The sequence below is a fragment of the Aotus nancymaae genome, unplaced genomic scaffold (genome assembly GCF_030222135.1).
Source record: "Aotus nancymaae isolate 86718 unplaced genomic scaffold, 86718_ANA_hifiasm-v0.15.2.pri h1tg000032l_0, whole genome shotgun sequence".
Taxonomy (NCBI): Eukaryota; Metazoa; Chordata; class Mammalia; order Primates; family Aotidae; genus Aotus; species Aotus nancymaae.
The window spans coordinates 27,614,142-27,639,339 of NW_026988445.1; the positions used below are offsets into that span (position 1 = coordinate 27,614,142).

General features: G+C 39.6%; 1 protein-coding gene across 10 annotated transcripts in view; it reads left to right on the plus strand.

Annotated features, from left to right (window-relative positions):
- SDCCAG8 (SHH signaling and ciliogenesis regulator SDCCAG8) overlaps window positions 1–25,198 on the plus strand; it is a 240,350-nt gene that overhangs the window by 161,536 nt on the left and 53,616 nt on the right. For all 10 annotated transcript variants that reach the window (XM_021666931.2, XM_012443692.3, XM_012443691.3 and 7 more), the window contains one exon: window positions 3,326–3,457. In XM_021666931.2, coding sequence (XP_021522606.2) covers window positions 3,326–3,457 — 132 coding nt within the window. The remainder of the gene's footprint in view (window positions 1–3,325; window positions 3,458–25,198) is intronic.

Consider the following 25,198-nt stretch of genomic DNA (forward strand, 5'->3'; position numbering starts at 1 on the left):
CCCCTCCCTGTGTCCATGTGTTCTCATTGATCAACACCCGCCTATGAGTGAGAACATGCGGTGTTTGATTTTGTGTTCTAGTGTCAGTTTGCTGAGAATGATGGTTTCCAGGTGAGATGAATGATTTTTAAGGTAAGATTTCCATTAGCAAATCCAAATCCTTTCCTGACCAGGAAGAAAAGGCTATCTTGCCTACTGGAAGAATCCTTTTTTGAAAGGAATCAATTTTACATCAGGAGTCTTCAGGAAACAAACCAATCATTAACCTGAAAATGACTCATAATATACAAGAGTTTTAAACTTTCCATTCTAACTCATTAGGCATTAGGGCATGAGGAGATGCTGGCAGTAGGCAGTAATTTAGAGTTTACTTAATACAAGGAAAGGAATATAATTTTTCTTGGATAAACATCTTTCTGATCTTCAGATTTTGAGACTTGGATTGTTATCTAAGACAGAAAAGACAGGATATTTCCTGAAGAATATCAGCCATCACCAAAGGAGATATTTTTGACTCACAATGAAATATATGAAGACAGAAAGAAGATAGGGGGGAATCGTACCCGACTTAGTAGAATGGGTAAAGGCGAACCTTAAGTGTCTACAGAGGGGTATATGTATATGTGAAGCAAGTTGGTCTGCTTTCAGAATTTCAGAAAAACTTGGACAGGAAGGGTGGAACATAGGAAATCATCAGTTTGAAACCAAAATTGACGATTTCACCTTCACCATTTGCAGCCAAATACCTGCCCCTCCTCCACACAGAAGATTAGGGGCTTTCTCTTGGAAGAGATTGAACCAGAGAGCTGTGGTTAAAATAGAGGCACTAAAGTTAGAGTAGAAGGATTAAGAAAAAGTGTATAGGTAACATCCTCACCCCTCTATTTCCAGCCAGCGTCTGGACCTCTGACAGGGTTGTACACAACAGCAGCAAACTGGAAAATCCTTCTCTTGAGCAACAGTGTCCAGAGAGAAAAAATGACAGATACTGATATTTGAGAATCTTCCATGAGGAAAGGTGTCTTGCCACTCAGTCACGCTATACTAAAGCCTACTAATTTGGAGAAAATAAATGTACACAAGGCACATGGCATCATAATATGCCACATGGATAGCAAAGGCCAATATTTAAGTATTCATTTTAATATAAATACAAATATTAATTGAACCCCAAACTGAAATACTGGTAATTACATTGACAAGCTAGAGACAGAAGGAGGGGAAAGGGGCATGGAAAAGAATTGAATCTTCATCTACCATAGAAAGTCAATAGAAATGTCTTAATTGATGGAGCAAGAGCTGGTATAAACATACTTCCAAATATAAAGGTAAATACAAAAAGAAATAGCTTTATAAGAATTGAAAGTATTTGTCACTGCTTTGCGATTGGAGGTCAGAGGACAGAAGACCACTGTGTTTCATTATTATGCCTTTTAGAACTTGTATTAATCAGGGTTTTTTAGAGAAATAGATCTAACTGGGTATCTTTCGATCAGTCTATTGATCTATCTACCTGTATATCTAGATCTGGGTCTAGATAGACATGGAGATAGATAGACATGGATTTATTTGAAGGAATTGGCTCTGGCAGTTGTGGAGGTTTGGTAAATCCAAAATCTTCAGGGTTGGTAGGCAGACTGGAAACCCAGGGAAGTGCTGGAGTGTAAGTTCAAAGGCACTCTGGAGGCAGAAATCTATGTTGCTCAGGGGAGGTCAATCTTTGTTCTATATATATATATTTTTTTTCTTTTTGAGACAGAGTCTTATTCTATCACCCAGAGTGGAGTGCAGTGGCGAGATATCGGCTCACTGCAACCTCTGCCTCCCAGGTTCAGGTGATTCTCCTGCCTCAGCCTCCCAGTAGCTGAGACTACAGGCACCTGCCACCAGGCCTGGCTATTTTTTGTATTTTTGGTAGAGATGGGGTTTCACCATATTGCCCAGGCTGGTCTCAAACTCCTGACCTTGTGATTCTCCCACCTCAGCCTCCCAAAGTGCTGGGATTATAGGCGTGAGCCACTGCGCCCAGCCTCTTTGTTCTATTAAGACCTTCCACGGATTGGATGAAGCCCGCCCACATGGAGGGTAATCTGCTTTTCTCAAGTCTACTAACTTAAATGTTAATATTATCTAAAAAACTCCCTCACAGAAATGTCCGGAATAATGTCTGGCCAAATATCTAGGCACCATGGCCCAACCATGTTGACACATAAAATTAACTTTTACAGAACTATTTTTATTTTAACTGTGTGCCATTACACTGGTTATGTTAATTAAAAGAAACTGTTATAGAAATTAGGCCTAGGGTTTCTTCTCTGACAGCATAGTGTTTGGCCTAGAATAAGCACTCAGTAAGTATTTGTTAAATGAATGATAATGATAGTCTTTTAAAAAAGAGATTTGATCATTATCGTTTTTGTCTTGTTCCTTAGGGAAGTCATTTCTTTTTTTTTTTTTTTTTTTTTTGCATTTTAGGTTTTGGGGTACATGTGAAGAACATGCAAGATTGTTGCATAGGTACACACGTGGCAGTGTGATTTGCTGCCTTCCTCCCCTTCACATGTATCTGGCATTTCTCCCCATGTTATCTCTCCCCAACTCCCCACCCCCTGCTGTCCCTCCCCTGTTTCCCCACAACAGACCCCAATGTGTAGTGCTCCACTCCCTGTGTCCATGTGTTCTCATTGTTCAACACCTGCCTATGAGTGAGAACATGCGGTGTTTGATTTTGTGTTCTTGTGTCAGTTTGCTGAGAATGATGGTTTCCAGGTTCATCCATGTTCCTACAAAAGATGTGAACTCATCATTTTTGATGGCTGCATAATATTCCATGGTGTATATGTGCCACATTTTCCCTGTCCAGTCTATCATCGATGGGCATTTGGGTTGGTTCCAGGTCTTTGCTATTGTAAACTGTGCTGCAGTGAACATTCGTGTGCATGTGTCCTTATAGTAGAACGATTTATAATCCTTTGGATATATACCCAGTAATGGGATTGCTGGGTCAAATGGAATTTCTATTTCTAGGTGCTTGAGGAATCGCCACACTGTCTTCCACAATGGTTGAACTAATTTACGCTCCCACCAACAGTGTGGGAAGCCATTTCTATTAGAGTAAGTTGTTACTCCTTTTTCTGTGTAACACTTGAGTCTTACAATGTGTCTTGCAATTTCTGAAATATTTTCTTTTGCAAAGGATATAGTTGTCATTATACTGTTACGTTTAAGTACGGAGTTTAAGGTAATGTTAAGGTTATATAATAACAATATGCCCTAGTAATAAGAACCTTCAACATCTATAATTTTTGTGTTTTCACCTCTCTAGATCTAAAATAGCTCAACTCAGTCAAGAAAAAAGGTATACATATGACAAATTGAAAAAGTTACAGAGAAGAAATGATGAATTGGAGGAACAGTGCGTCCAGCATGGGAGAGTACATGAGACAATGAAGCAAAGGTAATCAAGGTTTAATGATCAACTCATGTGCCATGCATTGAATGTGTCTGGTTTATAAACAGAAGGGGAATTGCTATGGTGTAAGTAGAATTCATCATCATTATGCTACTCAGCGAACATGCTCAAAATCTAATACTTTTATTTTAGGTATTTATGCTTCCTTAATTTAGGTTGTTATTATATACAAAGAGGAGAGCACATCCTCTTTCTGTTATTCTCTGAAGTCATATAATTAGATTTAGTATGGACGAAGGGAGGAAAACCATTTTCCTTTAAGGTATAAGTTGGCAATATTGTAATATGGAGGAATTTCAAATCATCTCTTCTGGAAATTAGGCTTTATATGCTTTTTGTAAGGTAAAGCACATAGTAGGTCTAAAGAGGTTAAATATCTTATCAGAGGTTGCACTAACAGCATTGCTAGAGTCAGAACTTGACTGCAGACAAACCCTTTGCTTCTTTCTAGTGGTGTTACTTTGAGCAAGTCACTTAAGTTCTCTGAGTGACTGTTTCTTCACCTATATATTGGCACTAATAACATCTACTTTGCATTTTGATAGAAAGATCAAATATAATATAATAAAGCATTTGGCTCATAAAGACCACCTACTAAATGTCATCAATGATTATTCCTCTTTTTCTAGATGAAGAAATTCAGCTCAGAAAGGCTAATAGGTTTGCTCAAAGTGACAGATGGAATAAGTGGTAGAGTTCAGACCTGAATCTTGATCTTTTGACTCCAAAATCCTTTTCTTTTTGTGCAGTATTGGGGATTTCTTTTTGGCAATAAACATAGCCTCTTATTATTTTTTATCCATGTGCCATTTTTAATTTCTGTGTGATAATGGATTCCCTGGGGAGAAGATAATCTCGGTATTTTACAGCAGACAGTCAATAGGTTTCTGTAGACTTGGACTTCCACGCAGCAATCACATGCACAGTGAGAGCAGTCACCCTTCCAGTGGACATGGTTTGTGCAGCCTCCAGCTCTCTATTCCCCCGCCATTCCCCAGCCATCCATGCCTTTTCTGTTTCAAAAATAGTTCTTGATATAATTGAAGGAAATGAAAATATTTATAGATTCCTTGTTTTTTTTTTTTTGTTGTTGTTTTTTTTTTGAGGCGGAGTTTCGCTCGTTACCCAGGCTGGAGTGCAATGGCGCGATCACGGCTCACCGCAACCTCCGCCTCCTGGGTTCAGGCAATTCTCCTGCCTCAGCCTCCTGAGTAGCTGGGATTACAGGCACGCGCCACCATGCCCAGCTAATTTTTTGTATTAGTAGAGACGGGGTTTCACCATGTTGACCAGAACGGTCTCGATCTCTTGACCTCGTGATCCACCCGTCTCGGCCTCCCAAAGTGCTGGGATTACAGGCTTGAGCCACCGCGCCCGGCCGATTCCTTGTATTTTTAAAATATAAAGTAAACATATTATCCTGGGGAGGGGAGAGGTATTTTTACATCAATTACTTACTTTATTGAATGGAAGACAGGCAGTCAGAAAATGGCACTGCTTGTCAGTTATCAAAATACCAACATATGGATATATTTGCGAAGTAATAATTATTCATTCACTGTTAAAATGTTTACTTAAGCCCAGGCACTTCTCTAGGCCAGGGGTCTGCAGACTTTTTCTGTAAAGGGCCAGAGAGTAAATATTTCAGGCTTTGCAGGCCGCATATGGTCTCTGTTGCATAGTCTTCCTCGTTTTGGTTTTTCACAATCCTTTAGAAAGGTGAAGACCATTCTTAGCTAGCTACAGGAGCAACAAAACGAGCCAGAGGATTTGGCCATTGGGCCATGGTTTGCCCCAGTCCTATGCAACTGAGGCATGTTTCCATGCATTTTCTTATATTTGTGTATTGCATTAGAGTTCCCAAAATGCTGTCACACACATTCCGTATGCACCTTGAAGCAACCTTGAAAGTAGCTGTATTTATCATCTCCATTTCCAGATGGAGAACTAAGGCTAAGAAAGATAAACGTGCCAAATGAAGGTCAGGTAGCAAATTATTGATTCATTCATTCAACAGTGATTGATTGATTGATTGATTGATTGCTACTATGTGTCACATTTTCTAGCACATGCTGGAATAAAATAGCAAAGTAGATAGAGTTCCCACTCTAATAGAGCCTACATTCTTATAGGGAAGATGGATATTCACAAAAGAATTTCACAACTGTCTAATTAATTATAGTTGACCCTTAGGCAACACAGATTTGAACTGTCTGGGGCCACTTCTACACAGATTCTTTTCAACAAATTTATTGGAAAATTTTTTGGAAATGTGCAATTATTTGAAAAAAACCTGCAGACCATGTAGCCTAGAAATAATGAAAAAAAAGTTTTAAAGTTAGGTATGTTATGAACACATAAAGTATCTATAGATACTGGTCTTTATCATTTACTACCATAAAATATATGCAAATCTACTATAAAAAGTTAAAATTTATCAAAACTTACACAAACACAGATCATACATGGTACCATTTGCAGTTGAGAGAAATGTAAAGATGCAATATTAAATCATAACTGCGTGAAATTAACTGTAGTACACACTGTACTACTGTGATAATTTTGTAACCACCTCCTGTTGCTATTGCGAGGAGCCCAAGTATTGTAAGTATTCACTTAAAATGCTGTGTGTACCAAATCATCTCCATGTGAACGGTTGCTCTCTCCAGTAAATTGCTTATTGCCATAAAAAGTGATCTATTGCAGTTCTTATGTATTTTTCACCATGTTTAATGCAATACCATAACCTTTGAATAACACTGTGGGACCCACAGGAGGTACCACTAGTGATGTTGGAAGTACTTTGAAGAAGCAGAGAAAAGTCATGACATTACAAGCAGAAGTTGCATTGCTTGATACGTAGCTTAGGTTGAAGTTTGCAGCTGCAGTTGCCTGTCACTTCAGACGATTCATCTTGTAAACAGACAGTATAAACTTATGACATCAATATGTGACCGTACAATGCTGTTAAGGTATTTTCTCTTATGATTTTCTTTATATTTTCTCTAGCTTACTTTATTGTGAGAATATAGTGTATAATACATATGACATACAAAATATGTATTAATCAACCATTTATGTTATCAGTAAGCCTTCTGGTCAACAGAAGGCTGTTGGTAGTTGAGTTTGAGAGGAGTCAAAGTTATGCATGGATTTTTGACTGTGCAGGGGGTTGACACTCCTAACCCCCATGTTGCTTAAGGGCCAACTGTACAATAATGGCCTGTTCTATGAAGCAGAAATATATTTTATGGTACAAGTACATTTAATAAGGGGACTTACCTTTTTTTTTCCATTTTTTTAAGAGAGGGTCCCACTCTGTTGCCCAGGCTGTGGAGTGTAACCTTGAACTCCAGAGCTCAATGATCTTCCCTCCTCAGCCTCCTGAGTAGGTAGGGCTACAGGCACATACCACTGTGCCGTGCTGTTTTTTTTTTTTTTGAGATGGAGTCTCACTGTGTCACCCAGGCTGGAGTGCAGTGGCACGATCTCAGCTCACTGCAACCTCCGCCTCCCGGGTTCAAGTGAATCTCTTGCCTCAGCCTCCCAAGGAGCTGGGATTACAGGTGCCTGCCACCACACCCAGCTAATTTTTGTATTTTTTAGGAGAGATGGTATTTCGCCATGTTGGCCAGGCTGGTCTCGAACTCCTGACCTCAGGTGATCCTCAGGGCCTCCCCTGGGATTATAGGCATGAGCCACCATGCCCAGCCTATTTTTAAAAATTTTTTGTAGATACTACATCATGTTGTGTTGTCTAGGCTGTTCTTGAACTCCTGGCCTCAAACCATCCTCCCGCCTTGGCATTTGAAAACTCTGGGATTACAGGTGTGAGCCACTGTCCCCAGCAGGGGACTTAACATTGATTAAGAAAAGTTTCAATGAGAACATGACACTTGAATCTGTAAGCAATTGGGTTAGATTATTAGCCTTTTAGAGCGGGAATTGGGGAACTATCTGGCCCTCTCCTACAAAGTTTTGCTGACTCCTGTTCTAGAGAAAGAAAATCTGTAAAATGGAAGGTACTGAGATAGGAAAGCATAGTACTCTTGAGGAAGAGCAAGAACTGTGGATTTAACATAAAGAAAAAAAAAAGTATGGTATACAGTGAGGTTGGAGAGGTAGGCAAGGGACAGACCTAAAGGCAGGGTCTTTATGCTTTTTTTATCACGGATCTTTTATTTTATCTTGTTACTAATGGGAAGATATCAAAAGATTTTTTAAAAACCAGAGGAGATGTGATCAGATTTGCATTTTAAAAATAGCATTCTAACTCCAGAGCAGATAACAGATTGGTGAGGAGCCATTGTGTTTACTCAGGACCAGTTAGGGGCTGGGCATGGTGGCTCAGGCCTGTAATCTCAACAGTTTGGGTGGATCATGAGGTCAAGAGGCCGAGGCCATCCTGGCCAAGATAGGGAAAGCCTGTCTCTACTAAAAATACAAAAATTAGCTGGGCCTGGTGGCAGGCACCTCTAGTCCCGCTACTCGGGAGGCCGAGGCAGGAGAATCACTTGAACCTGGGAGGCAGAGGTTGCAGTGAGCCAAGATTGCACCACAGCACTCCAGCCTGGGTGACAGAGCAAGACTTAATCTCAAAAAAAAAAAAAAAAAAGACCAATTAGGAAATTATTGGAGGAGTTAGCCAAGCAATGATGATACTTGGACTGCAGTGGTAATAATGGTGACAGAAATAAACATTGGTGAAATGTATAGGAAGTGGAACCAACAGGACTTAATTGATTGGCAGTGCTGGGTGGAGAAGGATGGCACCCATATTTCTGACATGGGCAGTGGGTGCCTAGTGCTGCTACTTGTTGAGAACTAGGTAACATTCTGAAGAAGCAGGTTTGTGGTTGAGACGGCCTGGGTTTGGGATGAGAGCAAGTACTCAGTTTTGGCCATGAATTTAATGTTCAAATGCATTGTTCGAATGGATAGGTTGAATAAGCAGGTGTACGTAAGGGGCTTAGCTCAGGAGACAGGTCTGGACTGGAGATAGAAATCTCCTTTGGCCTATAGAGGATAATTTGAAAGCTTGGGAGTAAATGAAGTCACCCAGAGCAAAAAAATGGAGTAAGAAGAAAGGAGGTCCTACCGAATCCTAAAGAACACTAACGTTTTTAAAGGAAACATAGAGGTTAGGAAAAGGAGCTGAAATAAAGCAACCTGAGAAATAAGTGGAAATGGAAGAGCACTTTATGATGCGCGCCAGGGATGGCAGTCCTCAGGAAAGAGGAAGTGCCCCACCGGATGCTGCTGAGCAGTTGCGTAAGACTGAAAATGGCGTGGTCATAACTGGTTACCTTAAAAAACAAGTTTCGTTGAAGAGTGGCAGCAGAAACAAGATGAGAGTGAACTGAAAAGTTAGCAAATGTAAACCACTTCTTCAGGAAATTTGGCCACAAGGGCAGTGAGATTTAAGAGACGCACTGGTGGTGGGAATGTATCGGGAGGGGCATTTTGGAGCAGGGAATATTTTGTTTTAAGTTGGAGTAGATGTGAGTGCATTAAATTTTGATTGTAAAGATCATTAAAGTTGTCAAAATGAAGAAAGTTAAATTTTCAGCTGGTGGTTTGGAATCCCTGGTGTCCACAAAGGCAGTCCAGGGAATTCATGTTAAAGATGGTGGTGCCAATTTTTTTTTTCTGTTTTGATTTTAAAGTAGGTATCAATTCACATGTTTCTCCCTAGAAAATAGAACCGTGTGAAAACCCCCAGTGTATACAGAGCCAGTGGAGCCCTGCTGAGCACCTGTGTCCTCTCACCTGGGCGCCCACTGTCACCAGCTCCCAGTAACCCTGGGTGTCTCATCAGTTACACAGCATTACGGGAGTTTTTCCCCTTTTGGACAGTAATATATTGTTTAAGTTATATCCATAAAAACCGTTGTCTAAAGACATGATGCTTCTGATCAAAGTGTAACAATCTGGTAATGAGTTTAAAATAGATAGTTCTTCTATAAACTAGATTTAGGATGATCTTTATGAAATCCCGTAAGTGCTATGATTGTAATATAAATTTGATTCTTCAAAAGCCAGTGTTAAAAATACAAAATACAATATTGATTTGTATCTAATTTGACATTTTAATTTGGGGAATTAACACTATCTACTATTTTCAGAAAAGTGCTTGAAAATAGAAGCCTGAAATCTTAATCTTTGTCTCATAATTTAAAAGCAAAAAGAGTCCTTTGCAGGAGCATGAATGGCGCTGGAGGCCATCATTCTTCAAACTGGTACAGGAACAGAAAACCGGATACCGTATGTTCTCGTTATAAGTGGGAGCTAAATGATGAGAACACAGGGACACTTAGAGGACAACAGAAGACACAGGGTCCTACCAGAGGGGAAAAGGTGGAAGAAGGGAGGGGATCAGGACAAATAACTAATGGGCATTCGGCTTAATACTAGGGTGACAGGTATAATCTGTTCACAGTCTCCTGTGACACAAGTTAACCTATGTAACATACCTGCACACATACCCCTGAATTTAAAAGTTAAAAAAAATGGGAAAATTGAAAAAAAAAGAGAGAAAGCTATAAGAGTAGCAGTTGAATTTTACATTCAAAAAACAAACATTTCAAAACAAATGATGAAATTGTTTTTATTTGTTATTGATTTTATAACATGGGTTTAAATTTAAATCTGTGTTTTAGAGTATCTTTTGGTGAGAAGACATGTTATTACCCAATGGTACCTTTTTCTTTTGTAATTAATTCACTGTGGATTTAATTTATGTAAATGAAATAGTGGCATTATTTATTGCACAGGAAAATTAAAATTTTATGTTACAAAAATTCAAACTTACACTTATTTTAAATGAATTATTTTTACTTAAAAAGTTCATTTTTATTATCTATAATAATGAAATGATTTAATAAATTCCATGTATTCCTATGAAGGGAGTTTGAGGAGTCAAAAGAACTCTGGCGATGCTGAGGCAGATGAAGTGCGGCGTATAAGGTTCCTGAGAAGAGAGGTGGGCTGGGGCACCAAGCACTGAGCAGAAAATGGTGGTGAACTGGGGAAAGGGTTGCCTCCTCCGTTGCCATTGCAGCAGCTGTAGCAGAAAAGCTGATATGAGCTGATAAACGCAGGTTTATGGATAGGGTGCTGGAAAGGTGACCTGAGGCCAGACTGTGTTTGTTCTGTGTTTATTGGGCATCTGTTTTGTACCAGTCACTGTGCCAGGCCAGGAGACACAAAGATGTAAAAGATATACTCTGCCTCAATCCCGTGGTTGCATACTTCCTCTCTGTTTGGGCTGAGCTAAGTATTGCAAGGTTCCAGTGCAGAGGAGCCATGACAGCACCTGCTACCTCCTGGGAGGTCACTCTTGGCTGCTTCCATGCTTCCAGACACCCAGATGCAAGGAGAAAGGCTCTCCTGGGGAACCAGCCTCCCTTGGCAGGCTAGGCAGGAGTTGGCTGCCCTTAAAGTGTTTATTTTTTAAAATCTCCTGTTCTCTCTGTTTTATTGATATGAGATTTGGGATGTATGGTCAAAAACTTCCACTGTCCCTGGGGAAATGTCTTGAGTTGTTCATCCTTTTCTTAGGAAAGTGATCAAGGTGTAGACCTAAGCTCCCTGGATAGTGATGAACAGAAGACTCACCCCGAGGTATAGCTGTTTTTGTCAATTCTTACGGACAGTTTCAAAATCTGTTAAGTAAAAAATCTGAAAGTACTGAAATTTGGTTTTTATAAGCCAAAACAGCTTAATGAGAATGCTAATGCAATATTCTACTGGCTGCCACCACATCCGGCAGAGCTTGCACAATATAACATAAGCGCTGCTAGCTTGACTTCTGATAATTTGGGGAAAAGGATTTTAATTATTACTAGGTTGTCAGCGTTGTTCTAAGGTCATCTTCATTTTCTTTTTTTTTTTTTTGACATGGAGTTTCGCTCCTGTTGCCCAGGCTGGAGTGGAATGGTGTGATCTCGGCTCTCCACAACCTCTGCCTCCCGGGTTCAAGCGATTCTCCTGCCTCAGCCTCCCAAGTAGCTGGGATTATCGGCATGTGCCACCATGACTGGCTAATTTTGTATTTTTTTTTTTTTTTTTTTTTTTTTTTTAGTAGAGACAGAGTTTCTCCATGTTGGTCAGACTGGTCTCCAACTCCCAACCTCAGGCGATCTGCCCGCCTCAGCCTCCCAAAGTGCTGGGATTACAGGTGTGAGCCACCATGCTCAACTCATCTTCATTTTCAAATGCTGCTCTCTTGCTTTTAATTATAAATTGCTGTTAATTTAGTTTCATCATCATAATTTAGCTTGTTTGGATTGTTCTGTTAACCCCCTATGGTGCAGTATTGCATACTTCCATCAGCGGTGTAATGGTTTCCCAATAACTGCATTTCAAGTCCCATATGACTTGTAATTCGGAAATGAATCATCCATTCTCTGTTTTGCTAAAGCAGAGATACAATCCCCACCTCCTACCACCACCTCGCCAATTTTCTGTAGAGAGGCACTCCTTTGATGAAGTGCTGCTTGCAAATCTTTGTTTTTAAATAACTGATAACATACTATTAAGAACAGATTAACAAAATTAGATTTATATATAATTATTTTATAATATAAAATTATATTCTTATGAAGAAATGGTAAGTGATTTATATGTTGCTAGAAAAGAATCTTACTACATCTCGTTTGTTTCAAAATGTTCCTCTGTTCTCCCTAGAGTTTGTTTCACTGGACCACGGACATGTTTGGATTAGGCAGCCCGTCTCACCTAAGGGGTCTAACAACAGGCAACCTGAGAGTATCACATAGAAGAAAGCAGGAAGCTGCGAATACCAGAAATCACTTAGAAAAGTTTATCCTTTTTCAAATTATTCAAAAATTATAAGCCAATTGGGGTTCACAAGCAATCCCTTGTGAGCCAGTTATATGCATTGAGAACTCCCTGAAAGCACTGGAAGCCATGTTTGTTTATACTTTAGTGGGAAAGCCAGATCAGACTGCTGCCCTCCCAATAAGTTGGGATATTTGACACCCTGTGGGAGTTAGAATTTTGATCTGGGAATGGATAATGAGTTATTTAAAGCAGGCTGTGTGATTACCTTTGCTGGAACAAGGCAGCTGCTATAACTGATCACTGGGGAGAACAGTCAATGGGAAAAGGAGGTATACAAAGTTAGGACAATGTCAAAGAAATTGTAAGTTACACTTTTGCTTAGGATAGGCCCACTACCCAGGAAAAAGAAAAAGATACCCTTAGATTTATTCATCAAATATTTACTGAGTGCTTATTATACACTGCTGATGTGCTTGGGACACATCACAGGACACATAGACAGCCTTGTCCGTGTGGAACTTACATTCTTTGGGCTACCTACCCTCAGGATCTAGACTAGTCTCTAAAGTAAAGAGACTGTATGCATCGTACTTAACAGCATGTATCCTAAAACCAAGTTCTCTGGGCTTTCCTCAGTTTACTTCTTTGTAGCTGCATGGTCATGAGCTAATTCCTTAATCTTAAACTTCATCTTCCTCACTTCCTTTATCTCCAAAATGCTACCTTGTAAGGTTGTGAAAATTGCCTAAAATATTCCATAAAAAGGTATTTAGAATAGTTCCTGGCACAGTGTTAGTGCTCAACAAATGTTTCACGTTACTATTCATTCGTAGCCTCATTCAACATATTTATTAGGCCCTTAATACATGCTGAGCTCTGTTCCGGATTCTAGGATTGCAGCAGGAACTTCAGAGACTTAGATTCTGAATGGTTGTTTATTTATATTATAGGTTAAATTGACTCTTGTGAGTTAGTCTGTGAACCAAAATACCATGTTTACATAATGTTACTTCTAAGGCAAAATGCCTTTTGAATTTTCAACAACTGATTTATGGAACGACATTTTGGATCACAACTTGGGATATGCCTATGATGTTCTAAGTGTTTGTGAACGTGTGAATGTGTGTGTATGTGTGGTTGTGTGTCCTCTATTTGATGGTAAAAATTTTCAGTGTGAGCACCAAATAAGATTTCAAGAGGGATACATTTAACTAGTTGCTTTTTAAAACTAGTATTTTCAGCATAGTTAGGAATAAGGAACACTTTAAAGAAATGTTTTAACATAAGTTTTAGGTTTGCAGCAAGATTGAAAGGAAGGTACAAAGAGTTCCTATATACCCCCTACATGCATAGCCTCCCACATTATCAGTATCCCCCACCAGAGTGGTGTAATTGTTACAATCAATAAGCCTTCACTGGGACATCATAATCACCCAAAGTCCATAGTTTATGTTAGGGTTCAGCTTTGGTTTTGTACATTCTATGGTTTTGGACAGACATATGATGATATCTGTCTACCATTAAACATGCTCTCTATGATATCATGATATGATCATGTTCACTGCCCTACAAATTCTCTGTACTCTGCCTATTCATCCCTCCCTGACCCCATGTCCTGGCAACCACTGATCTTTTTAGTGTGTCCATAGTTTTGCCTTTTTTCAGAATTCCATATAGTAGGAATCACACAGTATGTAGCTTTTTCAGATTGGGTTCTTTCACTTTGTAATATGCATTTAAGTTTCTTTCATGTATTTTCATGGTTTGATAGTTCATTTCTTTTTAGTATTGAATAATATTTCATTGTCTGGATGTACCACAGTTTATTTATTCACTATTGACAGACATCTTGGTCACTTCCAAGTTTTAGTAATTTTGACTAAAGTTGCTTATAAACATCTATGTGCAAGTTTTGGTGTGGATGTCTTGAGCTTTTTGGGGAAAGTACCAAAGAGTATGATTGGTGATTCGTATGTTAAGAATATGTTTAGTTTCATTAAAAAAACACCAAACTGTTTTCCAAAGTAGCTGTTTCATTTTGTGTTCCCACCAGCAATGAGTGAGAGTTCCTGTTGCTCCACGTCCCCACCAGCATTTGGTGTTGTCAGTGTTCTGGATGCTGGCTATTCTAATAGGTGTGTAATCATATCTTATTGTTGTTTCATTTGCATTTCCCTGATGACATATGTGGATGCATCTTTTTATGCTGATTTACCATTGTACATCTTTTTTGGTGAGGTGTCTGTTAAGGTTTTTGACTATTTTTCAATCAGGCTTTATTTTCTTACTGTTGAGTTTTAAGAGTTCTTTTAATAACTTAAATAATAGTCCTTTTAACAGTTGTGTCCTTTGCAAATGTTTGCTCCCATTATGTGGCTTGTCTTCTCATTCTCTTGATATTGTCTTTTGCAGAACAGAAGTTTTAAATTTTAATATAATCCAGTTTATCAACTTTTTTTCATGGATCCTACCTTTGGTGTTGTAGCTAAAAAGTTATTGCCATACGTATGGCCACCTTCCTGAGAAGGTTTCTTGCCCCTCCTCCTGGAGCTGGAGGCTTTTGCTTCATAGAAAAAATTGAGTCTAGTCAGTGGGCAGTGGGTATGCTTATGCCCCACCTTGGAGTGGGCAAGCTGCTCGTGGGTTTTTTGCCCTGACTCCAGTCTTTCTTGTGAGCATCCAGTGGAAGGAAGCCTGTGGCACAGTGCACAAGAATGAGCGCAGGTTTCTCTCATCCTCCTGTGTTTGGGGCTCCCAGGGATTCCAGGCTGGCACACTAGTCCACACTCTAAGAACCCATTAAAATGTTGGCTGCTTTCCTTTTATCTGCTTTTACAGTAGCCGTTTCCCCTTTCTATGCTATGCCAAAGATAGAACGGTTCGTGTTCTGTCTGTCTTCAGAGAGACATGTCACCTTTTAGAATTTACATTAGCTAGTTATCTTGCAACCTCAGCTCCCTGACTGGCTCAAGAAAAATATATGACTTTGAAGATTATCTGGCTTTGATTCATTGTTAGAGTGGGAGTGTATGTGTATGTGTGTGTTGGGGTGTATGTGTGTGTGTGTGTGTCTTCCTACCTCCGAACCCTCAGAAGTTAGACCTGGAAGAGTCTTTCTCTTGAACCCTGTGAAAATATTTAAGATTTATTCTGAACATTCTGAGAGGGGGCCTTCAAAGGGTTTTAAACAGGTGAAAGACATTTCTGTGATGTTAGCCTTTTCAGTGCCATGAGCCTTTTCTCGTACTTGGTGAGCCAGAGTGGCTCCTGAGAACTTTCTGCTTATCATGGCCCATCTTTAACTTGGTGTGGTTTCTAAGCTCTGAGTTTATTGACTTTTTCGCCAGTGATTTTGCTAGCATTATCCAACTACTTCCATTCCTTTGACATTTGTCTGGTTTGTATCTTTCCATATCTGTTTTAAGATATGTTAACTAACCAAGTGAGTGACTACAATGAAGATTTTGCCAATTTCTTCATTTCTACTGTCTTAAAACCTGCACAAGGATTAAACACGAATGTTTTGGCTGCAGTCCGTGGGCAGTGAGAGTGAGGGAATGGAAGGTAAGGCATGGAAGAATGGAAAACAATGTGTGATCATGTGTTACTATACTGGTGACTACTTTATTTTTATTTTATTTTCTATTTTTTGAGACAGGGTCTCATTCTGTCACCCAAGCTGGAGTGCAGTGGCAGGATCATGACTCACTGAAGCCTCGACCTCCCGGGCTTAAGCAATTCTCCCACCTCAGCCTCCCAGGTAGCTGGGACCTCAGGTGCATGCCATTGCACCCAGTTTACCATTTTAAGTTTAATCATCTGGCCAGGTGCAGTGGATCATGCCTGTAAGCCCAGTACTTTGGGAGGTGAAGACAGGTGGATCACCTGAGGTCAGGAGTTCAAGACCAGCCTGGCCAACATGGTGAAACGCTGTCTCTACTAAAAATAAAAAAAATTAGCTGGGCGTGGTGGCGGGTGCCTTTAATCCCAGCTACTCAGGAGGCTGAGCCTGGAGCCTCCCTTGTACCCGGGAGGTGGAGGTTGCAGTGAGTTGAGATTGTGCCACTGCACTCCAGCCTGTGTTACAGAGTGAGAGTCCGTCTCACACACACACACACACACACACACACACACACACACACACAATCATTGGAGCTATTCTGTTGAGATAGTTTTACTGTCTTCTGTTTTTAGAGGGGGAAATTGAGGCTCCGAGAAGTTATGTAACTTACCTAAGGCCACTTAGCTAATATGTGGCATTGTGAGTCTAGGAATGCAGGGTTTTCTGATGTCGGAGTCCATATGCTTTTAACTACTGAGCTGCAGTGCCTGCCTGAGTTTCCCCAGCAAGCCAGCATCTCAGTGGGGCTTGAACTCCAGGTCCCCAGACTCCCAGTCCACGAAGCTCTCTGGCAGATTTTCCCATTTCAACTTGCTAGTGACAGTGTTTGTTATATCTAAGAGTCAAATTCTCTGCTAGGGGCCTTTCAGACTAATGTGCCTTAGGAAGCTTCCTAGGTTATAGCAAGAGTAAATGAGCTTTTAAAAACACTTTTTAATTGCTAATGGAGCATATGGTGCATACTGGTTAAGAATATGCAGTTTCTGGAGCTTTCTGCCTGGGTTCTAATGCCAGTCCTGCCACTGAACCTGCTGTTGACCTTGCGCAAGTTACTTCACACCTCAATGAGTCAGCGGCTTCATCTATAGGAGAGAGAACAGAAAAGTTTCCCACCTCATAGGGTTATGAGGCTTAAATGAGCTTAGAGCTTGCCTGGCACACACAAAACAATGTATTTTTTTTTAATAAAATAATAAGTTCTTCAGTTTTATTCTGCAATTGAAATTAATAATATGCCATTATTAAATTTAACCCAAAAGAAAAGAAAAACATTAAATAGCAAATCTTCCTTTAAAACTGAATAAGCTCTGCTGCTAGACAGGACCCCACTTTTGTCTTGGGAAACACTCAATTTCAAGCTGCTTTTGAGAGGTTTTGTTCCAAGGCAGACCCTTGTTACCTGACTTGGGAAGGGCAGTTCAATGTGCCTGTCAGAGAGCCTGTGGGTCAGTTTCAGGAAGAATTCCAGGAATTCTGGGAAATGGCCAGAAGGCGTTGATGTGGGGTTGACGCTGTGTAGAGCCCTGTAGGCAGCAGTGTTCTAATTGTGCACTTTTGGCTCTTTGATGCTGCACAAAGGATTGAAATCTAGACTCAATCAAACATAATGAATTAACTGCTTTGTGGGATATTATGACTTTTTGACATTTCTTTGGTAATTTTGAACAAAATCACTTCTGAGTGATTACATAAGGCAAGCACCGCCTTTAGTGCTTCTGAAAAGTGTTTTCCTTTGTTGAGTTGAATGTGTATATTTAAGGGGGAAAAGCAATTTTGTACATTGTTTTGGCCATGTGTAGTATGCAGTCTGCTGGTGATGGGACTTCACTTAAAGTGAATGTTTGGTTTTGTATAATATCTTGATGATATTTAGTGATATTTTCTGGGCTTTCCTTGTCTAGAAATTAATTGGTTTAAAAATGGCCATTATCCATAAAATAAGTTATTTTGTATATGACATGGGCAGAACCATTTTCTCATTCTTATCTATGGAAAATATATAGCAGTTTAAGGAGCAGGTATTTTAAAGGCATTTTGTATGAATATAGAAAAACAGCATTAAAGTGGCTTTTGAGTCACTCTTTTCCACTAAACATAAATGTTAATATTTATATGCTAGGCAAATATGTCATTAAAAGAAAATAGGCATCCATCTAGCTGATGTACTGCTGACTCTGGCTGTGAAGTGAAGCTCACACAGTCCTCTACAAATGTGGGTACAGGGGATGGATGGGTGTTAAGATACCAAACGTGCTGTTCATGCTTAATTGTTTTCTAACCAGCCCATGCTGCTTCTCTGCTGTTTCTTTATCTTTTTCTTTGTCTGATACTCCCCTCAATTTTACATTACTTTCCTGCTCTTCTTTCACGGTCCTGTTGCTTTGCATCTTCATTTCTGGAATACCCACTTCATTTCTAGAAGGAAATTCATGGTCAGAATTGATGCTCTTCTACAGTGAAATGATAAATGGTGGGCCTAGGAGTAGCATTTTATTCAAATTCATATGGATAGACAATATTATCTAAAATATACTAATTAGACATGTACTAATTAGGGAACAAAGAATTTTAATAAAAAATCTAGTTGTCAGAACACTCTAGGTTTGTTAAAATATATTTATGTAAATATCAGTACAGATATATTATACAGACTTTGAACATCTTAACATTGAGATTGTTAGAGTCAGACCAGCACATAGGAAGAATCACAACTGTCAATCATAACTGTCATTGATCATAATTTATGACCGTTTCTAGACTTTCTGAATGTTGTTATAGAAAGAAATGCCTTATATTGAGCCTGATTCTTTAGCATATAGAAATTCATTCAGGAAAATGTGATGAATAACAGAAGAAATCTTTATTCACTGGCCCAAAGCTTAGTTTACATTCTGTGCTGTTGTAACACCTATATATGTGTCTACATTAGTACTGCCAGTTTTCCATGGCAAAAAGGGGGTCTTTAAAGATGGAAATTATTATAATAAAGCTTTGTATTTTTACAAAATACCTCAGATTGATAACATTTAAAATGAATTCATGATGGTTAATAATGAGGTGTAGATTTTGCTGTGTAAATGAATAGTTCATCATATCACACCAAGAGGTGATTTTTACCTCTCTATCAACAGTGTTTCTTAATCGTTGAGGTATTGTGAAAAGGATTTTAGTAGAAGGCTGGCAATTTGGGGCAGGTGTGTTTCTATACCTCTGCTATCACTGGTTGTAACTTAACAATAAAAATGTTGCAGCCATCTGGGTAGCAAGATGGCTAAGGCCGACTCTTGCCTGTGTTAGTAAGAATGAAGGAGATTTGTTTGACGTCGTAGAGTCCGGATTATAAGAAGGGGATATGTCAGGCAGTAACTTTGTGGCATGTGTCTGTGATGCGTCTATAGCCAACTTCCTGGTGTGGCTTCCCAAAGACATGGAAGCGTCCCATTCACGTGTGTCTCAGCGCTTGCATGACGCAGCGCCGTGGGATTTCATGTCAGTTCTACCTTAAGGGCAAAGCCCTGATTTTCATAGATAACCTAATCTGTAGGAAAAAAAAGAACATTTGAAAAAACAGTATAGCCACAAGAGTTCTTTTCACTCGTGGGGATCTTCCCTGTTTTTTCAGACAGAAAACAAGTGACAGCCTCACAGTGACAGAATCTCCTAACACTGAAAGTTAAAGCTGGTTTCTTCTTCATGGAGAAAAGCTTACAGACCTTTTCAGACTACTTTAGGATCAATTCTTGGAACCACATCTTCCTCCTGATTTAAACATTTGGCTGTGTACCTCCAGCTAGAGCTATTAGAGTTTTTGCTGATTTGCTTGGCATATCTCCAGCAAAATAGTCCATTAAAATTCAAATCCTTTCCCAATAATTGAGACAATCAATTTACATTAAACAAGGCACAAATATAATTTTATGTACAATTTAAATTCTATAGAAAATAATCAGTATGCAATAAAGAGGGACAGTTATTTTGATGCAAAGAGATGTTTTTATAGTCTGCGTTAAACAAATCTTTCATATTTTCAAAATAGTTCCCTCATTATCTTTGGTGTAGAGGAGGGCTATTGTGTTTTATTTTGATGGAGGAACCAGTGTGTGTCCGTGGCTGCATGTTTGATAAGCAGTGTAACTTTCTCTCAGTGGCATGTAAATGGAAAGGTTTGAGATAGAATAAGGAAAGTACTTGCTTGCTATTTAACTTGGAATAATTCTTACAAAAAGGGCAAAGAGGATGCATGGAGAATGTATTGCCTTTGTACCAGCATTAGTGAAATGGCATCATTCATTCATTTTCACCTTTTTGTGATAGACTAGGTAGCTATTGCTCTGCCAGAGATCGTGTGTTAGGTCCTAAGAAAATCACTCAATGGGACTTGGGAAGGATGCATAGGATGGGGTCATGTGCACACACAGAGTTGTGTGTCTTAGTGCTGAAGAGTTCCTGGGAAAGCTTTAAACCCCCAGCAAGTAGCATCGCAAGGCAGCTGGGCCCCGCCAGCGTGCCTGGATCCTCCACAGTTCTCATTTGTAAGCTCTTAATGAGACTGGTATTGTCGGTCAGGAAATCTAGAACACGGGAGAAATATTATTAGGAAGAATATAGTAAAAATAATGACAAGATCGAAAACAAATCCTGTCAGAGCCCGAGAATAAATTTGGCTTCCTCTTGCTGTGTCTGTCTGTTTCCATAACGGTCCAGAATAGAAACCGGATGTTTAAAATCTCTCTCCCTTTCACATGCTCTCCTCCCTCCTGTCTTCCTTCCTCTTCAGTATTAGTAGACTTACTATTTTTATTATTTTTTATTTATATTCCTAGTTTTCAATATTTGCCATTTGTGTGGATAACACATTAATTTTTAATGAAATATTTTCAGACTCTTGGAACTCTTGGAATAGCTGAATCATAAAAGAAAACTTGATGTAGACTCCAAGGCAGCATACAAACTGAATATTACACTTGTTTTATTTTTCCCACTGACAAATGACAAATGGTTTGAAAGGATGATGTGTACTTAGATTTAAACCTCTTATGTTTGTATGTGAGCCTACTTTGTATAATTTTTGTGACACAGAAGGTAATTCAGACACCATTTTGATTAATAATTAAAATTAAAGAAACAGCAAAACAATATGTTAGGTACCGTGCTCCAATAATTTTCTTTTTATCTAGAAATACTTTTTTTTGACAAGCCACATTGCTAGTAAAGGAATTCAGTTGTGACTTAGATTAAGTCTTAGGCTTAACTTTATTTTTGTTTTGTTGCAGAACTAAAAGATTTTCTTTTTTTTTCCTCTTTTTTTTTTTTTTTTTTTTGAGACAGAGTCATGCTCTGTTGCCCAGGCTAGAGTACAGTGGTACAATCTCGGCTTGCTGCAAGCTCCATCTCCCAGGTTCAAGCAATTCTTCTGCCTCAGCCTCATGAGTAACTGGGACTACAGGTGCATGCCACCACGCACAGCTGATTTTTTGTATTTTAATAGTGGTGGGGTTTCACTGTGTTGCCCAAGCTGGTTTTGTGCTCCTGAGCTCAGGCAGTCCTCCCGCCTCAGCCTCCCAATGTGCTAGGATTACAGGCGTGAGCCACTGCGCCTTGCCAGAACTACAGATTTTAAAGAAAGTGGCATTTGTTTCTTTGGGTAATTTATTTCCACCAATCAATAATTGTTGTTAGTGAAATTAAAGTTAATACTGGAAATTATTTCATTTTATATTGCATGCTATTCCCAGAACTACAACTTTGTGATCTACTTTGGAACTGTAAATTAATAAGAATAGTGTCTTCTAAAAGTTTGTTTGTTGTTATAGATAGCATGAACATTTAAGATATAACATCTTTTAGATCTTTTGTTATTCTCAAATTATAAGGATATCAATTTCTATTTTGTGTTGGTAACTGAAATCTTATTTAAATCATTCATATATATGGTTAATTTTATATTTTCTTCTTTCAAGTTAAAATTCCTAAAGAAGTTTACTTCTCTCAAGTAAATTTACTTATTCTCATCATTAATAACATATCTTTTTCCAAATATTTTTTTCTGATGTGTTTCTAAAGAGTAATAAATTTCTAAGGAACTCTGCCTGTCTTATATGAGCCAGGTTACATAGAATGACATTTTATAGAATCAGAAGAGACCTAAAAGATTTATCTATTCCAACTTCATGTCTTGTCATCTATCCCACCCTCCATTCCCATCTCCATCCCCATCCCTAGCACCACATTTTATAGATAAGGAAACTGAAACCCAAAGAGATAAGGTGACTTCCAAGACCACAGTCAAGGTAATGACTTGAATCCTTTTTCTGACATCAGGTCTACTGTTTTCTACTCTACCCACTCAATAACTTTTTTTTTTGAGACAGAGTCTCGCTGTGTCGCTCAGGCTGGAGTGCAGTGGCACAATCTTGGCTCACTGAAACCTCAGCCTCCTGGGTTCAAATGATTCTCTTGCCTCAGCCTCCTGAGTAGCTGGAACTACAGGTGCATGCCGCTACGCCTGGCTAATTTTTTCTTGTGATTCTAGTAGAGCCGGAGTTTCACCGTGTTAGCCAGGATGGTCTTGATCTCCTGACCTCGTGATCTGCCTGCCTCGTGATCCCATAGTGCTGAGATTACAAGTGTGAGCTGCCACACCCGGCCCCCACTCCATAAATTATATGCTTCCAGAAATAGGGAGATGGGCTAGTACTAGATGAAAAGGAAAATATAAAATGGATGTAAATAATTTTCAGATGTTTTAATCTTGTCCAGTGACCCTAAGACCAGAAGTTGGATGCTTAATCGAAAGTTCAAAAAATCATGACATAGATGTATATGTGGGGCTGAGACATGCTTTTTGTGTGTATGGATCCCTGGTTTGGCATGCCATGTCGTTTGCCCTGGATAAACAACACCCAAAATGCATCTTTCATTGCCCCCAATTTTGATTTCTCCAAACCAAGTGAGGACATAAAGACACTTGGGAAGGAGCCTTCGTGCAGAATTAGCTATTTTAATGACCCTCGCCCACCAAGTCTTTTACATTTATTTCAGGCACACCTAATAGGACAAACTTTTTGTAAGGGGGAATTCAGCTTTGTTGAATGTTTCTAAATCATTCCACTTTGTTTTCATAGAATCAGCAACTCTTTTTTTTAACAGTCATACTTCTGAATTCACCAAACATGAAATTACATTTATGTAAGCAGCACACACAGGCTGGGAAGAAACACAGCTGACTTTAGGAAGTAGAACATAACCGGTGGGAGCACAGCAGTCATTTGTGTGGAGAGCAGCAGTCACTGGCCGTAGTACTGAGTGTCCCGTGGACAGCACATCATTCCTGTGTTTGGCAGAGGGAAAGGGGAAGTGTTAGTTTGTTGGGTGGTCAGGGTAAGTGGTGCTCCATTTAGAGAACTTCTACTGTACTTTGGAGGGAACTACTGGAGTCAGACAAGTCAAGATGTACAACAAAGTAACTGCTTAACAAGAATTTGCTTTGCATTCTCCATGTACTGTCTTTCCCCCTTCTTTTTTTTAGACAGGGTCTCACTCTCTTGCCCAGGCCAGAGTGCAGTGGCGTTATCACTGCTTAGTGCAGCCTGAACATGCTGGGCTCAATTGCTCCTTCCACCTCAGCCTCCTGAGTAGCTCGGATGACAGGCATGCACCACAACACTAGCTAATTTTTGTATTTTTTTTTTTTTATAGAAGCAGGGTCTCACTTTGTTGCCCAGGCTGATCTCGGATTCCTGGGCTCAAGCAGTCCACCCACCTTGACTTGCCGTTGGGATTATAGACGTGAGCCACTGCGCCTGGCCAGTCTTTTTCTTTGTGTCAGAGACAGGCCAACTTGGAGGCAGAAGAAAGGGAACTTTGTCTGTTCCCTTTCTGCTTTCTCTGTTCCTGGCTTAAGAACGTCAGCCTTACCCACCCAGAAGCTGGACCAGTGGAGCTTTCTTATACTGAGCAAACTCTCCATAGCTACTTGGTAATAAAATGTGGCCAGTGTTCAGCCTAGAGGATATACCTCATGTACAGGTTTTCAGAGGACCTGCTGCCCGTTTGGGGTTGCTTGAGGCTGCAGCCATGCTTTCTCAGATGGGGAGCTGGTCTACTCCTTGCATAAAGTCATGGAAGGACTACTTTCTTAGGAGACTGTGCTGCTGAAAATGCAGATAGCTTCAAATGGGTTTAGAAAACTCTTGGATTAAGACCCATGCTTGGCTGGGCATGGTGGCTTACACCTGTAATCCCAGCACTTTGAGAGGCTGAGGCGGGTAGATTATCTGAGGTCAAGACAATATGGCAAAACCCCGTCTCTACTAAAAATAAAAAAATTAGCCAGGCATGGTGGTGCATGTCTGTAATCCCAGCTACTTGGGAGACTGAGACAGGAGAATCGCTTGAGCTTAGGAGGCAGAGGTTGCAGTGAGCTGAGATCATGCCGCTGCACTCCAGCCTGGGTGACAAAACAAGACTCCAAGACTTGTAAAAAAAAAAACAAAAAAAAAAACCCATGCCTCATTCTTAAAAAGTATTATGAATGCATTAAGTCTCATTCCTAAATGAGGAATGAACAAATCAATAGATAATGAACAACTATTCTCTCTCTAAATTGGGTGAATATAATCCTTCCATTTTTCCTTTTGTTTTTTGATGAGGAAAGGAGTCTGAGCATCCGTTCTATTTTTCTTCCTTAATTAGGTCGTAGTATTTATCAAGATGATGATTATAGTGCATGTGCGCGTGTACACACACACACACACACACACACACACTCTTTACTGCTTTGCTACACTGCTGTGACCCAAAGGGGTGGGGCAGCATTTTTTCCAAATGTGTTTTAGAGACAGTCAGTCCTTCACAGATAGTCTTTGAAAAAAGGATTGCATGATATCTTAGGTTTGGGACATACTGCATAAACTCTCTACCTTTTAGAGAGTCAAAATGCACATTAGGATATTAAAAGCATTGATAAGTCTTAGGAATTATTAACCATTTTTGAAGTTTAAGTTATAATTAAAATGATAATATAAATAAAAATATTTATAAACATTTAGAACTTCACAGAGAAGGGTAAGAGGACATGGTGTGAAGGGCTACAAACTGCCCTATGGGGTGGTTGTTGGAGATACGTCACCAAACTAAGTGTGTAAATGGCTCCCTGTGGCATTTCTTAGAGGAGCTAAATAGTTTCTGCATGGCCTTGTGATCGTCTTTCCCCTTTCTGTCCCAGCCGTGGTTTTATTTTCACTTTATTTCCCTTACGCTATAGTGTGCAGCATGGTTGCCAAACCCTTGCTTCCTGA